This window comes from Semicossyphus pulcher, unplaced genomic scaffold, assembly GCF_022749685.1.
Source record: "Semicossyphus pulcher isolate SPU_LCO1_2020_fin unplaced genomic scaffold, fSemPul1.0.p SCAF_4, whole genome shotgun sequence".
In the NCBI taxonomy this organism is placed as follows: domain Eukaryota; kingdom Metazoa; phylum Chordata; class Actinopteri; order Labriformes; family Labridae; genus Semicossyphus; species Semicossyphus pulcher.
The window spans coordinates 32,209,145-32,225,740 of NW_027211715.1; the positions used below are offsets into that span (position 1 = coordinate 32,209,145).

General features: G+C 43.5%; 1 protein-coding gene across 1 annotated transcript in view; it reads left to right on the forward strand.

Moving 5' to 3' along the window:
• The window catches only part of gmds (GDP-mannose 4,6-dehydratase), a 188,682-nt gene extending 172,395 nt beyond the window's left edge, over positions 1-16,287 (forward strand). The window contains exons 10-11 of the mRNA XM_069680042.1: positions 14,301-14,369; positions 15,800-16,287. Of these exons, the coding sequence (XP_069536143.1) occupies positions 14,301-14,369; positions 15,800-15,862 (132 nt within the window). The 3' untranslated portion in view covers positions 15,863-16,287. The remainder of the gene's footprint in view (positions 1-14,300; positions 14,370-15,799) is intronic.
• The last annotated feature ends 309 nt before the right edge of the window (positions 16,288-16,596 follow it).

The window sequence follows — 16,596 nt, forward strand, 5'->3', positions numbered from 1 at the left end:
CAAGTTTTCAGATCATCTGCTTGTTTCTCACCTGTGTGACTTATTTGTTAGCATTGTTGCTTTTTCTCCAACTGATCAGAAGCATCACAACAAAATAAAACCCATGTTTTAATATTTCCGAGATGAATGTATTTTTTTGATCCTCCCCAAGGAGGATTGTTCGGTTTGTCAGCAGGGTTAGGGATAAACTGACGTGTGGTGGAGAAGTTTAGCGTGGGCCAAAGAAGAACATTTTGTTAGCGGGTTCAGATCCAACACATTACAACAGAAATAATGTCGACCAAATTGTAGCACTGGTGTCTAAATACTCGCGGATCAGTTTACAAGATAATGTTTCTTCCTTTTGAACAGTTTTTGTAACATTTCTGTTAACAAGCTGACATTTTTATACCACTTCAGTCTTCGCTTCTGATATTAGTAATAATGATAATCTATATCTGCAGAACACAGAAGTTTAAGTAGCATAAATTGGAAAGACTCAAATTAGTCACAAGTACTTAAACTACGTGATCACAGTGCTGCATCAGATGTGACCTGCTCCCCTTGTTTCTCTGCGTTTTGGAGCCGGCTCGGCCTGCAGGACGGAGCGACCGCTTCCTCCGAGCAGAGGACAGCTCCCTGTTTTTCCCCCGGCTTTATCGCTCTATCACCAGCCAGCAGACGCAGAAAGAGAGAGTTGGTGTGAGAGCGAGCGGGAGAAGGAGTGACTTCTCGCTCTCTCCCTCTCCTGAGCACTCACACTCTCCCAATGTTCTGCTCTCCCTGTTTGGGCACGATGAGAGCGGCAGATTTTTGGGGCTGATAAGACGAGGAATGCTGCTCAGAGAGGAAACGGCGTTCTGGGGGAGATGTAGCCTATAGAGGACGGTTCCCTCCTCCTTCCCATATGTCATCCAACCCCCCAAAAAACCAGCGCCGGTCTCTTTCCTCTCCTTCTGTCTCTTTCACTTCGGTGTCACAGGAAAGAGACGAGAGCAGGGATTGAAATCCAGTGACCCAGCACCGATGGGCATGCACATTCAAGCCCTCCTCTTTCTCCTGCTTGCCCTTCTTGAGCCTCTCTGTCTGCTGCTGCTTTTACCTTATTTCTTTTTTACATTTACCTGCTAAAGTCGTGTTTTTTATTAATGTTGCTGCAAAGAAATCAAAGCTTATGAACGCTTTTCTACTAAATAGTCCCGAGGAACTTTTTCCTGAGAGAGACACTGATATTATCCTCACTATATGTATTTATTTATTTTGTTGCTTTCACAGCTTTTATTTCTCTTTCGGCTTCATTTCCTTTATTTCTATTTATTGTTTCTACTTCTTCCTGCTTTGTCCCCTCGCTCTCGTGCCCGGCCATGTCGTGTGGGTTCTCCTGCTGTTGGCTTCTGTGCTTTGCTTGTTTTGTGATTAGCCTGTTTCCTGCTTTGCTTTGCTTCGTTATCGAAGCACTTTTTTTTGTTTTTAAAGGTGCTATATAAAAAAAGTTATTATTATTAATATCCAGAAAACATCTCCTGCTGAATTAAGTCATTATTCCCCACATCGTGATGAGATGGGTAAAGATAAACTGGAGACGGATATCTAAAAACGTAGGAAAAGAAACCTTTTATTCGGCTGCAACAATAAAGAAAGTGTTAAAATATGCAACTCCTAATTTAGTTCAACTGTTAAATATTAAATATTTTGTCATTTATTGAGTCTTAAAAACATTTTTGTAATTAAATACTAAAAATGTAATTTGGACAAAGTAATTTCACCCTATTTACAATATAAAACAGCTTGTTTCTAGCTTTCTTAAAGGCTGATTTTGGCGCTAAATTACTTGTTTAAAATCATTAAAAGTAAAAATCTAAATAGTTTTTTATCAACAAAAAAAGTCTAAAAATCTGTTCGTAAAAAATCAGAGTTTTTACCAACTTGGAACCAAAAATCAAACATGGAAGCAGCCACGAACTCAAACATGCTCGGAAATTAAATTCATATAATCAAGTGTGTAATCACATTCTTCACCTCTCTGCTGGATCCAAACCGCGTCTGTATTTATAACATACGGCTCTACATATGTGCAAAGAATATAAACTGAACAGTTCTGTTATCGCCGAGCAAACAGGAGCGACGGTCTGTTCAGAGAGCAGCTGAGGTGAAAACAGAGAGACAGAAACAAAAGAGCGAGAGATTAATAATTGGCGTGTTCGGAGCTGAGCGCTGCAGACTCACCCCGACACCACCGAGAGCTCCGCCAAAGAGTTAGATCACATACATCACATCCACTGTGGATGTGCATACAGTCCTTCAGTCATAACTCCCCTCTGTGTCTCTCTCCCTCACGTCTTACATGCATGTCACCTTTCCTGAAACAGCTCCTAATAAGGAAGCAGGAATGTGACCTGTAAAGTATGTATGAATTGGAATGTGTGTGTTTTTGAATTATGCGGGCTGATGGGCGACTGGAGGTAGATTGTTCATGTGATTGAGGCCGAGGCTAAGGAGAATTGACGGATCATTCAGCTGCGTTATAACCTGGAGACTGCACGTTTGGCCATACTTAATATTGGCTATTATATTGTTCATTGTCCTGCCGAGTTAATGGCTTAAACCAGCTCAGCCAAACTTTTCTGGGGAGATTAAAACAAATTGAAATCAATAACAAACATGTCAGTTTAAAGGCTGATTTATTCTGAGCAGTTTTTTCTGTCCGATCAGGGACGACATCAACATGTTCTTTAATTCTGGTAATCTGACCGCTTGTTGTTCTCGTCCTGTTGGACTTTGTTGTGCGAGTGTTGCCTTGAAATGAACACGGTTAGCTCTGTGTTATCACATCATAACTAGAAATAATGGTAGGCTACAGCAGGTCTGTAGACTCTGCCTAACTACCTCGCGTCTCCTGATGACATAGATTTATTTGCTGTGTCTTTACAAAGTGGACACTTAAAGGGGTCATATCTTTAAATGGATGTTCTCATATGTTGCACAGGTTCCACATGTTGGCTGTTTATTGTTCACAGTGAAAAAGTGAAAACTGCATGATTCCGTTTTTTTCCAGAATAACGTTTTTAAAAAGGTCGCCTCTGAAACGGGCCGTTCAGAACAGCTGCAGGTTTCTACGTAGAACCTTGCTACGCCGACCAATCGCCATTCACCATCATTCACCTCCGGCTGCCTACTTACCATTCCAATACCTCCTGGGAACTCCTGGGTTGCTGCACTAGCTCCGGTGTATCGTCCTCCCACTCAGGGTCCGTTTCTGGCTCGTACATATAAGGCTGAATAACCGATCCTAGAGCGGCCATGTTTTCTACAACTTTGGAGTGACAGTGCCGTGCGGCCGCTCCCCGACGCTCCCCCTACTGTCAGCCAATCGTGGCTGAGGTCTGACCTTTGAACAAAACGGCTTGTTGGTTTCAGGAGGAAGGAGAGGCTCCGAAAAATCATTAAATTAAAATATGTTTACAATTTTTAAAACGAAGCAAACTTCACCAACGTTAAGTAAAGCTGTGCAAGAAGTACAATAAACAATTCTGCCAGACATTTTGTTGAAGTTTTGGGGGCCATTGTTTTTCCCTCTGCTCGGTAGTTTTTGCACTGCACTCTGTCTCTATGCACCCTGTTTTTTAGCTGTTTCTAGTGATTTTTCTTGTGAGAAAAATGATTTTTAAATTCAGCAGCGATGGCCGAAAATGTGGACCTAGATTTCTGCACAAGAAACCCTTCGACAATCATAAACAGCGAGGCTGGGTGTCAGAGCCCAGACAGACCCCTCAGAGCTTCACAGAGATTACACAACAATTAAGATAAGACGATTTTCTCCTCCCTCTGTGTTCCTCCCTCCCATGCTCACCCATTCTCTCTCTCCGTCGCTCTCCGTCTCTCTCTTTGTAGTATGATTGTAAAGAATGTTGTTTAAAGAAGGGAAATTATGTTCAGCTTTGATGTCTCCTGAAATATGAAACACCCAGAGGCTGATAGAAATGCTGACACTCCTCACACATACATACATACATTATACAAACACCGCAAACAGACTAAACACACTTTTCACTGGAGATGACTAAACAGCACCGTTTCAGTTTGACCTCGATGGAAGTGAGCAGTCACCTGAGCCCCCCACTCTCGTTTTACCTCCCCTCCTTCCTCTCCCTCTCTCTATCTCCCTCCCTCCCTCCATCTCTCACTCTCTCAGTCTGCAGCTTTCTGCTGACTCCGGGAATTATGATCTGTTTCCCGTCCGCAGGAATAATAGAATACAGGGGGAGGAGGAGGAGGAGGGGGGTTCGGCAGCAGCTTAGTGGAACAGTAGTGAGGAGTCCAGCTCCACTGTGGTTACACTCTGCAAATTCGTTTATATCCAGATGTGCGAATGTGCGATATTTTCCTCTTCATTTCCATAAACTTCACACATTAAACGATTATCCTTGGACACACACACACACAGAAACAGAACTTCACCCTGATTACTGGCCATAAATCAGCGCCCTCCTCCAGCTATCTGGACAGTAAACGCCTCACGTATACAACCAGGCGCTGGGCTGCGGATCTGTCTCCCTCTCCGCAGCGCTGCCAGAGCCTTCGGGCACTTAACACTATCGGCAGTTAGATCCAGCCGCTCGAGTGTGTTTGGAGTGTGTGTGGAGTGTGTCCTCAGCCGCGTAAATATTTATCACTCGGCTCCCCCAGGAATTTTAATGAGCACTGATGGAGAGCAATCAACACAGCCGAGCCCGGAGGAGAGAGAGAGAGAGAGACAGAGAGAGAGAGGCGAGGAGATGCAGAGAGGTGACAGTCGCTGATCACAAGTGGCTTTTTCTGTTTCCTGCTCAGACTCTCACTTCTCCTGATTTTTTGGAAAACGTTTTTTATGTGTGAGTGCATGTGCGGTGTCTGCTTCTAAATCAAGGTGGTTACTCTTTAAAATATGAGGCTACCATACATGTCAGTGTTTCCCCTGTGTGTGTGTGTGTGTGTGTGTGTGTGAAGGAGTTTGTGTGTGTGTGTGGTGCAGCGTACATACTCATCAGGGTGACAGGGCCACCCTTTAGAGGTCACTTAACACATTGTGCGCAGGCCAAGCTGCATGGGGAGTCAGGGAAGGAAACCTGAGCTATAACTCACACAGCTCTCTCTCTCTCTCTCTCTCTTACTCTCTCTCCCACACACACATATAGAAACACACACACTGGACCTGACCTTTGACCTCTAGCTGGGAGTGCCTAATAACTATCTTGGATTCCTAAAGACACAGCATCTCGCAACTCATTTAAATGTAGCTCAGTGATGATGGGGAGCTTTAAGACACAACATGACGGATGTGTGTTACACAGAGACACAGACAGTTAACCTGTTCAACCCCAATCAGCCCCAATCAAAATCAAACCTACAGAAGTTCATTTAAAGTTCTAGTGAGTTCTTAAGATGCCAAATATATCAGGCTACATACGCAGTGTTTCCATTTGATAGAGCCAATTTTTCCTGCCATAAAGCAGTTGAAGGGCGGCTATATATTAAAACATGTTTGTTTAAAAGTCCAGTGAAAATCAAGTGTTTGTAAACATCTCCATGTGGTGTTCTTCATGTGCTACAAGACATATCAGGGACAACATCAGCATCATCTCCATGGCTGGGCCTGTCTGCTTTTAAACTGCAGTGCACCAAGGACAGGCTGAACAACACGCTTTCAGATTGGCAGGTTTGAGACGTCACAAACCTAAGGAGCCAATCCCGTTAATGGACGGGGTGACGCTGTGCATATCATTATGTGTTACCTATGACAACCATTTCCTTGATGCGTGAGCCAGCTGTCATAGTCATAGTAATGTTTGCAAACTCACTACTGACTACTAACGTTAGAGTCACTACTACTAATTACTACATTTCAAGTTTCAACAAGTTGCCAATACGATGGCAGAGACGTGTTTTGTTTTCACAACAGAGGCGGTGTTTGGGAATTCGATAGTGGGCGGGGCCTATGCAGATTGAGGAATTTTTAATGAGGGAGAAGGAGGAGATGCCTTGGGAGGATTTTTACAAGGTAATTAAAGGTATTCAGAGCTGACTCACAGAGACAGACAACCTTTCACGCTCACATTCACACCTACGGGCAATTTAGAGTCATTAATGAACTTAACGAGCATGTCTTTGGACTGTGGGAGGAAGCCGGAGATCCAATCCAAAATTATGAACAAAGCTGCAGTATGATTTATTAATAACATTTCAACCTGAATCTATTTCTGCACAGAAAAGTGTTCTTTATAATGTCTGAGTCTGTTTTTGTCTTTGTATCTCTCGCTTTATATTTCTCTTTCAAATCAAATTTTGCTTTATAGTTAAAAATGTGGAATACATGTTTGTTGCCTGAGCACAGAGAGGCTAAATTACAACTATAATCTCTCTTTGTTAGAAATGTATTAAATTTATTTTTATTTAAATCTTCGATGAGGAACTTTCAGTTTGTGTTTGGCGCCCCCCGTGAAGAAAGCTCTACGTCTTCTCTCTTTGCTGATTTATCCTGTATGTTTAACCAAAAATCTCCTCCTGCTTTCTTTTAAGATTCACACACATCACTCTCTGTGAGTCTGTACCGCGGAAAATATAGAAGAAAGGCTGTTTTGGCAGTGTGAAGTTAATCACCTCGTCTGACACCGAACCGGCAGCGGCTACAGGCATTAAAAATAACTATAAAGATATAATCAAACTTGTCGCTGATTTTGATTTTGTCTTGTTTGCTTTTGCAGGTCATAAAGAGGGATTAATATTAATTTCAGTGTGTTTCATAACCAGATAAAAACTCCTCACTGACAAAACGGAGCACAAATCAATTATTCATGTTATTCAGTGGTTTCTATGAAGCTAAGAAAGGTCCACTTGTTAACGTTTTGTCACTCTCTGCACATGTATGCGTTCCTGTTTGCTGTCTCAAAATGAGACACTACATTTCAGATTGAAAGGTCTGAGGAGGCCTTTGTTGGAGGCCGTCGGGGGTCCTGACCCCGGGCTTAGAAACACTATTTTAATGTGATTTTATGAAAGTAAGTCGTAGTGTACAAATCAAATTCAAAATTTACCTCTAAGCAGTGAACTAAAAGTTTTATTATTCAGAAGAAAAAAGACAACAGTTTGCACTTTACCATGAAAGTCTGTTATCCGATTCCTCCCTTCCTCTCTCCGGCTGAAACTGGGGGCCTATTGTGCTTTAAAGGAAGTGATAAGTTGAGGCGATGCTGGCGGAGGTGTGTTAGAAATTGACCAGTGACAGATTTGTGACTGTGGCTCCGAACAGCCCGGAACGATGAAGCTCTCTCTTTCTTTTGCTCACACACTTATATTGGCTCACGCACCTGGTCGCACGGCCAGTAAACGCAGCATCATCGGGGCAGCGGCTCGCTCTGGAAGGCAGACTGATTTTCCTCCCTTCTTGTCCCCGTCGCTGTCGTAACCCTGGGTATAAAAAGCCCAGGATCGGGGTTGAGTTCTTCCATCAAAACCCCGGCGAGGTCAACGGTCAGGACATCTGTGTCTGGTCAGAACATCTGGGTCTGCCGGGGACACGGAGGCCGAGAGCTCCAGACTGTCGCAGCCTTCTCGGCCGCTTTATCTGATCTTCTTTGAAGTCTCTGTATTCGCAGCCTCGTGTCCACTACTGTACAAATACCAGAGACGCTACTGGACTTCCAAAACCACATCATAGTCTCCCAGCATGCAACCCTCAAAGAGAGAGAGGAGAGAGAGAGTTGTTTTCTTGAGAACGTTTGATCTATCTCCCGAAAGTGGGTGGGTTCCCAGCAGGAAGGAAAGTAAACACAATTTATGGACATTTAGCATTTTTTTCAACCTCTCCGTACATACGACTGTTCCCTGTACATGTGTGTGGATGTTTGTGTGTGCGCCCTCATGTGTTTGGGGGTCACTCCCAGTGTGCTGTGTGATTTATTGAAAGGCCTTGCAGTGATACCAGAATTCCTTTGCGTTAAATGCCTGCTCTGAGTGCCTTTTACTGCCTGCGTGCTTTATGGAGCATGATCACACTCTATTCGTCTCTCGCATTTCTAAAGATTATTTTTTATGGCTTCTCGTCTTTATTAGAGCGGGGAGTGTCGGGAAAAAAGCCAAGCAAGAGATGATGATGTACTCGCCATGTAGTTGGTAGTAGTGTGAGATTGTATCTTCAAAGCAAAAATAGTCCTGTAGAGTTTTTTCTTTGCAGACACATATAACACATTTCAGTACTTTTATTGATCTGGTTCCACATTTAGTCAGGACGACATTGACTGCCAGTGCTAAACAAACTGTCATCAAGGAGACGGAGGTTTGCTGAACAACACGTTTTCAGATTGGCAGGTTTGAGACGTCACAAACCTAAGGAGCCAATCCCGTTAGTGGACGGGGTGATGCTATGCATATCATTATGTGTAACCAATGGCAACCACTTCTGCGATGCGCGAGCCAGCTCTAACCTTCATCGTAATGTTTGCGAACTCACTACTGACTACTAACGTTAACGCTACTACTGCTAATTGCTACATTTCAAGTTTCAACAAGTTGCCACTGAACGATGGCAGAGACGTGTTTTGTTTTCGCGACGGAGGGGGCGGTTGGAAACTTGCATAGTGGGCGGGGCCTATGCAGATTGTGGAATTTTTAATGAGGGAGAAGGAGGAGATGCTTTGGGAGGATTTTTACAAGATAATTAAATTAATTTTGCAGAAAAAACATATCAGACACAATTTATTATTTCAAGTAGAGCATTTTATGTGTGTTAAAACATGACTGGAGCTGCTCTTTAATAAATTGACGTGACTTTCTTAAACCTAATCAAGCAGAGTTGGTGGCGACACAGAACCAAACTGCCACTGTTTTGCAAAATGAACCACGTGTTGATTTTGTTGCAAGTCCAAGTTTTATTTTGAAAATATATATTTGCATATTTGTTCACGCTAACTTGAATGCTGACAGCTAGATCGTCATATTTTGAAGAAAAAAAAGGCTTCGGACCAAGCTGCCATGTTTGTTGTTTTGGTTTTCAGTTCATCTAAAGAACACATGATTAAGAAAGTGTGGTTTAAGTGGAACAAAGTCAAAGAGATCATTGCTGAAAAAACATCCAGTAGGTTATTTAGCAGCTCATGGGGAGGCTGTCTGTCATTGGACTGTACAATGATCCTGGATGGTTCAGATGATGTAGCAGTTTGTTGTTCTGACAGCACATTTTAAATTATCTTGAGCGCTGAGTTCACATCTCTGGCGTCTGAGTCTAACTGATCTGTAGTGTTCTGTGTCAAATAGAAGCATTTGCACCACACAGCAGTGTGAACAGATGTTAACCCGACTGTATAGTGAGGTGACGACAGCGATGGGCATCAGTGATGTTTCTGCTGTCCCGCTCCTCTGACAGAGACTTCATAACAAATACAACTCTGGTCCCAATTTTTCCCAATGAAGTTCACATTTGAAATCCGTTTGCATTATCATCCCCCATCTGCACAACGTCCTCAGAGACGCGGCGCTCGCTCTCAGGCCTGTCACACGGTCTCAGATGGAGAGTGGGCGAAGCTCATATCGTTATTGGATCTCTAAGATGTGTCTAACGCTCCCTGGATGAGGGACACATTTTGTCACGGCTAATTTTCGGCTTTCTTCCACCACGTGTTGTTATTATCACTGCTGCATGTTTGCAGACGCAGGCAGAGCGCTGCTTTAAACAGGATGTACAAAACGCTGGGTTTGGTTCCAAATCGGATCCATATGAAGATTATATTGTGCCCCCATCTGTTAGTAGTTCGTGTTGAATCATTTGCAACATGCTCTGTTTGGGGTGAGTGCACTTGGCCGTAGAAAGCTCTTGTTAGCAGTTTGGAAGCAGCTTTTCTTCCACTGAGCTGCGCTCTGCAGACGGCTCTGTGAGGGTGAGATCGTCTGTCACCTGCAGAAATCCTGGTTGAGAAAGGCCAGGCGCTGGATTAGCTTCCTGGATTGTGAACTGTGTGGTTGTCTGCTAAGACGGCAGACTTAGCAGACGAGAGTCTGATTTCAGCAGATGTTCTGCTGCCAAACTGGAATGGAGATTTCAGAGTGCAGCCACGACCGTGATGACACAAGGCACTACACGTCTTACTTCCTGTTAGCACCCTGCAGCACTTGAGAGTTTTGTTATTGGGAACAAAACGATACTTAAGTTTTGGTTAAAAATCTAACATGGAATTCTTTAATTAAAAGGAATAATAAAGGTTCATGTTGGTTGCATTATCCTTCAGTCAAATGAAACAGGCCCTCTGTGTGTGATGTCACGTGTCCAGCGTAGAATCTCAGCCACACTTGACTTACGATTTTATTCAGTTTTATGTCGCTAATGTTAGCTGCTTTTTAGCGGCTGTTTAGGCCGTTGGGAACCTTCCCCTGTGAGTTTGCTCGGCACCTTGACTGAGATTTCTTACTATGATCTTACCTGAGCCTCAGATAGCTGGGGTCTTCTCAAGTTTTACTACGTCCCTTTTTACATGGCTAGTTCAAGACGGGATTATTACGCCTCTGTTACGTTCTGCCTTCTATGTAAAAAAAAGGGGCTTCCGCCTCTGAGCTGGCATCGGAGGAAGTAACAGAGGTGAAACGGCGTCTGTGTAAACAACGGAGCCAGCATGTGCTGTGTGTGTGTATGTGAAGCACGCGCTTGTTTACACCTCGCGCAAGTTTTGCTTCCGCAACGCCGAAACGTTCTGAAAAATACACACTGCGGCGTTGCTCTGTCCAATGTACAATGGCAAAAGCCGCATGAGCTTCGTCACGGCGCTGAGGCAGAACCCCGGTCTAAAAAGGACTTGTCATGTCTTTCTCACCATTTCCTCAACAGGAAGTTGGAGTTTATTTGATTTCATTGACACGCACACAGGCAGAAACTAAACAAAAGGCTACTTCAGGGTTTTTAATTCCACTGCTCTGCAGCGCGCCAGCATGCGAGCACTTTTTCTCTGGCAGGTTCCTCTGACAGGCGCATATCAGATAAGACCCGCCCTCTTGGCATTAAGCAACCAATCAACAATTGGCATAGAGACAATGGGTTACACACATCTTAAACCAGGTTTAGTTTTTGTTGAACATTCATTACCTGTAAGAGTCGGCTTCAGAGCAGCTCCAGTGTTCGTGACGAGGGAGGCTGATGTGTCTTTTATGCCAGCGACTAAATATTCTCCATTAGAAACCCTAATCAATATAATTATAAAGCAAGTGGATTATTAATGTAATTGTGCAGTAAGTCACCCTGCGATAATTACATTCAGCCCGTGATAAATTAAGTCTCATTGCTGCAGGTAATTAGTCTGGAAATGTTTCCAGTTCTTGCTTCAGAGCCAAAACTGGATGTGAGTAATGTTGAGAGCTGCTCACATGAGAAAGAGCTGTTTGTCCTGCTGCTGCACGCGGGGGAGAAAATGGGCCGCAGCTTTCATCCTCTGTTCACCACCAGAGGTTAAAAATAAAAAGGCTGCTCAGTTTGAAATCGTGGTTCAATTCCAGGTGAGCGGTGTCACACACTGAGCCGGCCTGTGCTCGTGCTCCATGTGCGTGTGTGTGTTCAGCGTTCTGGTCTTTGTGTGTAATCAGAAGAGTGTGATTGAGCGGCGTGGAGCCTGCTGAGATGTGGGTCTCTGCTCGGTGAAAGGCTGAACTATGGCGGTGCTGCTGCGAGCGTTCCTCTGTAATAAGATCAGCAAGAAAAGACATTTCAAGAGGTTCAATATCAGACAGAAACACGCCTCTCTTTTTACAGCACAGAGCAGCCTGTGAACGCCGTGTGCGGCTGTTCTAGATGTTTTGAGTTTTTGTTCTGATTAATGTAAATCATAGCATCCAATATTTTAGACAACAATGTGTTTGGACTTTGTGGCAGGAGATGAGAGGTGACCCGTCCCTGTTACAGCGCGACAATTTCCCTGTGCAATCGTTTGTTTCAAGTTAGAAGAACTTTCATCCAACATCTGAAGGATAAACAGGGCTTTTATTTGTAGGTGTGCGTCTGTTTTCACCTGTTGAAACACAACACAGATGTATTAGATGTGATCAGGATGTATAATGTCTAGGGATGCACGATATTATCGGCACGTTATCGCTATCTGCAGATTATGGCTTGAAAAAGACATCGGCCGATATGTCATTTTTCTGCCGATAAAACAACGCTTTAATTCTGCGTAACGCTACGACATTAACTCGGCGCAATGTGTGTGCGCACTGCCTGCACCACGCCTCTTCCGTCAAGCGTGAAGAAGGGTGCAAGATGTCTGCGGTATGGCAGTTTTTCAAAGTCTCACAAAACGGACAGCAAGGTTGATTTCATGTTCTGTATTTGTTCTGTGCAGCAGGTAAAATCTGCCCTAGTTGTGGCTGTTGTCAGGATTGTCTCAGGGAGAGCATCATCCAAGCCTAAGTCTAAGCTGTATGAATGTTACAGTTTTATTTGAAAGAAAATGTTACACTAATTAATAAGGCATTTTGTACATAACCTACATTTAAGTAGTTTTCTTATCTTGCCCAGTGAATGTGCACATTTTAAGAAGCACTGTGTTATGTTATTTCTGCATCTGCCAGTGGGCCACTACAATGAGAGTATCAATTCCACTGCTGGGGAGGCTTGATGTTCTCTGCAATTAGGTGGAAAAAAACGTGTGCCTAATATATCGGTATCAACATCGGCAGAAAGGGTTGGAAAATATCGGATATCGGCAAACAATCCTATATCGTGCACGCCTCAGTATATTCCCAAAAGTAACTGCAATGACTGTATTCATTCGGTAGGAACATTTGTCCTGTTTTGTAAGTAAATATGAAAGTTTTCGTGCAGTTGCTGTATTTAAAGTGAGTGCAGATCATGGTTAGCATAGAAACTTCACTGCAACTTGTGTCAGAGAAAACACAAGAAGCTCAACATCACCGGCCCCGGTTTTTCCAGTCGCGTTGCATCTCTGCAGCTGCTGTTGCCCCAACGCATAGCTTTACTTTTCCAACCATATGCAATCCCATGTGGTCAAATGTCAGTGACAGTCACGATGTTTGACTTCAGTATAAATGCATGCTGAAAGCAGTATAGGACCACGTTTTTGATGACCTGGGAATGAGAACTGGTTTACCTTTGGGGAGGGCCACGTCAGCGTCATTACAGCTGCATGCAAAGGCTCCGCTGCTAAACTGTGTCTCAATAACACACAATTAGAAATTAACTTAATTAACAGATCCCTGCATACAGGATCCACATTTTGCAGAAGGCCCTCCCAGAAGAGAGTCGGCTATGATAGCTGGCTGCTGCTAACGCCTCTGATTAATGAGACGCTCAGGAACACGTGAGGGAAATCTTTGGGTGTCCACATACTTTTGGCCACACGAGTTTATCCTTCATGCAGAGGGAAAACATCACGGGAAGACCGGCACATGTCTCGAGAAAGAACCAAAACCATGACCGTGTTAGAGATGAAAGAGAACCAAGTCTTTGTTTTGGTTTCAGAAGCAGGTTTAATGCATTCGTTCTGAATAAGCAGCTCGATTAAAGAACATAACAAAGCGTCAGTTAATTGAAAAAAGGAGATTTCTCAGTATCAGGTTTCACCACAGCATTTATTAGACCTCTTGAGGCCTTTCATGTGTTTTTCTGATATAATCTTACATGAATGATGCCTGTGAGATGTAAAAAACAAAAAGTCAGATGGAAATAGTCGGAGAAAGAATGAAAGACGGAAAGAAAAAAGAAGGAGAGAAAGGAGGCGTAACAAACATAGAAGTACAAGGAGAGGGTTTTTTTTCCGTCTCTTTGGTGGTCTCATGCGGGGTCTCGCTGGATCTTGAACCCGGTGCAAAACACAACAGGGGGGGAAATGAGTGAGGGGCTGAAGGGGGTGTGGGGGGTCCCGGGCTGGTGGGGGCTACACCGCCAGAGTCCCACAATTCATCATCCTCTGGCTCCGACAGGGGCTGTCTGGACAGATCGGTGGTGGGGAGCCGAGAGGGGGGATTGATGGCCGGCGAGACTCTGTGACCTCCCTCAGTCCCCGAGAGAGGAGATAGAGTGTGTGTGTGTGTGTGTGTGTGTGTGTGTGTGTGTGTGTGTGAGACAGAGAGAGAGAGAGAGTAATCATCACCCTCCGTCTCTCGCATCCTGTTAAAGACGTCAGCTTCGGACATTGAGTGGAATCCAGAATGTCTTTATTTGAGGACGACACATCAGACTCGACATGACAGACCATTTGTTTTTCTTTCCTCCCTCTCTCTTTTCCCCTTTCCCTCTCTCTCTCTCTTTCCCTCCCTTCCTCTCCTTTCCTCTCTTTCTTGCTCTTTAACAGGACTACCTACAAGGCGACAGCACCAAAGCCTATCAGAAGTTGAGTTGGAAGCCGAAGGTGACCTTCGAGGTGCGTGTCACACACCTGGTGGGGCGGGATGAAACACGGTTACAGACGTAGAATACAGGACAGAGAAATGTCTGTCTGTATGGATATAAGAAGCGGGGTTAGCATGCGGCTTCAGCATGAATGTGATATTTATTTTATAGTTACTGAGTGAAGCCAACTTTTTGACCTTTTTCTTAAAGTCTAACTTAACAAAGCTGGACATGTGAAGGCAGCAGAGGCCTTTCTAGAAGCAGAAAAGCAGCAGGCCTACATTTCTGTCCTTCTGTTAGCCTCACATGAACCTACTGTGTGTTACACGACAGGAAGAATATAGTGTGTCCTTTATCGGGAAGGTTTTCAAAGCCAACACGAGGGTGAAAGGCAGGACATTTAATCAGATTAATATAAACAGAAGGAAAGATAATTGTTCGATTATATTCTCAACGATATGAGAAAGCTCGATGTATCATTTAAACTGACGGGACAGAAGTCTGCACACTCGTAAAATAAAGACAAAATTTCTGTGTATTGTTGACATGTTTGCTTAAAGCAATAACATGATGCAGCGACTGAAGCGCTGTGTGTTGTTTGAGTTGTTTGCGTTACTGTTACGTTGCCTCGGTTTCTATGCTGATGCCAAAATGAACCTTTTTGAGTTATAAAAACATCATTTTATATAGAAAAGTTCTCACATTATAAAACACAAGCAGCACATAAATATGATTTAATATAATACGAGCAGATTTAAAGTAGCTGACCAAAGAGGAAGAAAGCCAACACTTAAAGTCATTTTTAGCATCATGACAAGTTTTAGACACATTTTGATCCGTGCAGAAAAATCCTTCATCCCTCATTAATCACACCTTTCAACTAAAGACTGCTACATGATTATATTTAAGTGTTACCCTCCTACAGCTCAGATACTGATGCTGATCTATACTTTCTTTGGAGGGCGTCGTGTCCCCCAAATGTGTCCTACTGCAGAAAACATGTGAAATATGTCCTTTTATTAAACACAAGATACTTTAGGGCACAAGTATTCAAACCGTCTAATCGGCTGTCTCTTTCTCTTTTATCTTACTGCTCTATGTGAACCTCAGTGCACGTCCTGAAAGCTGTTCTGTTTGTGCTAAAGTACAAATAAAGACTTGTGGGAAATGAACTTAAAATCCCCGTGGAGCCCCCCCCTTTGTCTTCACCACGGTTACGTTCTTGTACATTTATTTATCAGACTTTTTAATACTAAAGTATACAGTAGCTTTGTGTGAAGGAACGGTAGCGTCTTTATTAACGGCAGGCCAACTATAATAAAGCTTTTCACTTCAGGCCGGTGGCTTTACTGTGTTATTATTAAAGGAAGTCTTTATTTTCATTGATAACAACCTTCTCAGAGTGACTCCCTTCCTTTCTGAAGTGAAACGTTGACCTATGACCTCTGCGTCCCTCTGCAGGAGCTGGTGAAGGAGATGGTGGACGCGGACATCGAGTTGATGAAGAAAAACCCAAACGCCTGATTCCAGAAGCGTCCGTCCGGCCGAAACACAAACCTTTAAGCACTCCTGAGTCCTGCCCCGAGCGCGTCGGTGCAGCGAACACGTCGTCTTTTTACCGTCTTTTACTAACATGAAGTAATTCTGTCCTTTTCGTTGCCTTTGTGTCTCCTGTTTCTTTCTAGCATCAAGTCCTTTTAATTTTTCATTTTATATTCAAGTTTTTTATTTTCCCACTGATCATGTTATAATTTATATAGAAGGCTTTATTTATGTCTCTGTTTCTTTTGATTGTGACTGAACTGATTCCGACGTCTGCGGTTCCATCATTTCATGCAGAAGATAAAATGTCAGAATATAAATAAATGAAGGATTTTATCTTTTACAATAAGCAAGTTTATCAATGAACAAATGAACCATTTGGTACAATAAAGACTGAGCTTTTTACACGCTGTCCTCATGTTTTCTTACAGCAAACTGTGCCATGAATAGTTGTTTGTTTTCTGTGCTTTTGTTTGTGTTTGCTTTCCCTCTCCAGGTCCGCCAATGACAGTGTGAGAAATGAACCAGCAGCAAACGGCAGGTCCTTAACATGCAGGTATGTCTGTTAAGTGTATGTTTGTGCGCCTGTGTGCCCAGGTTGTGCAGAGGTCGGCTGGCTCATCTCCTCTCCCTCTCTCTCCTCTCTCTCTCTCTCTCTCTCTCTCTCTCTCTCTCTCTCTCTCTCTCAGGCTTTCCAGGGTTTTTATTTGCTAGCA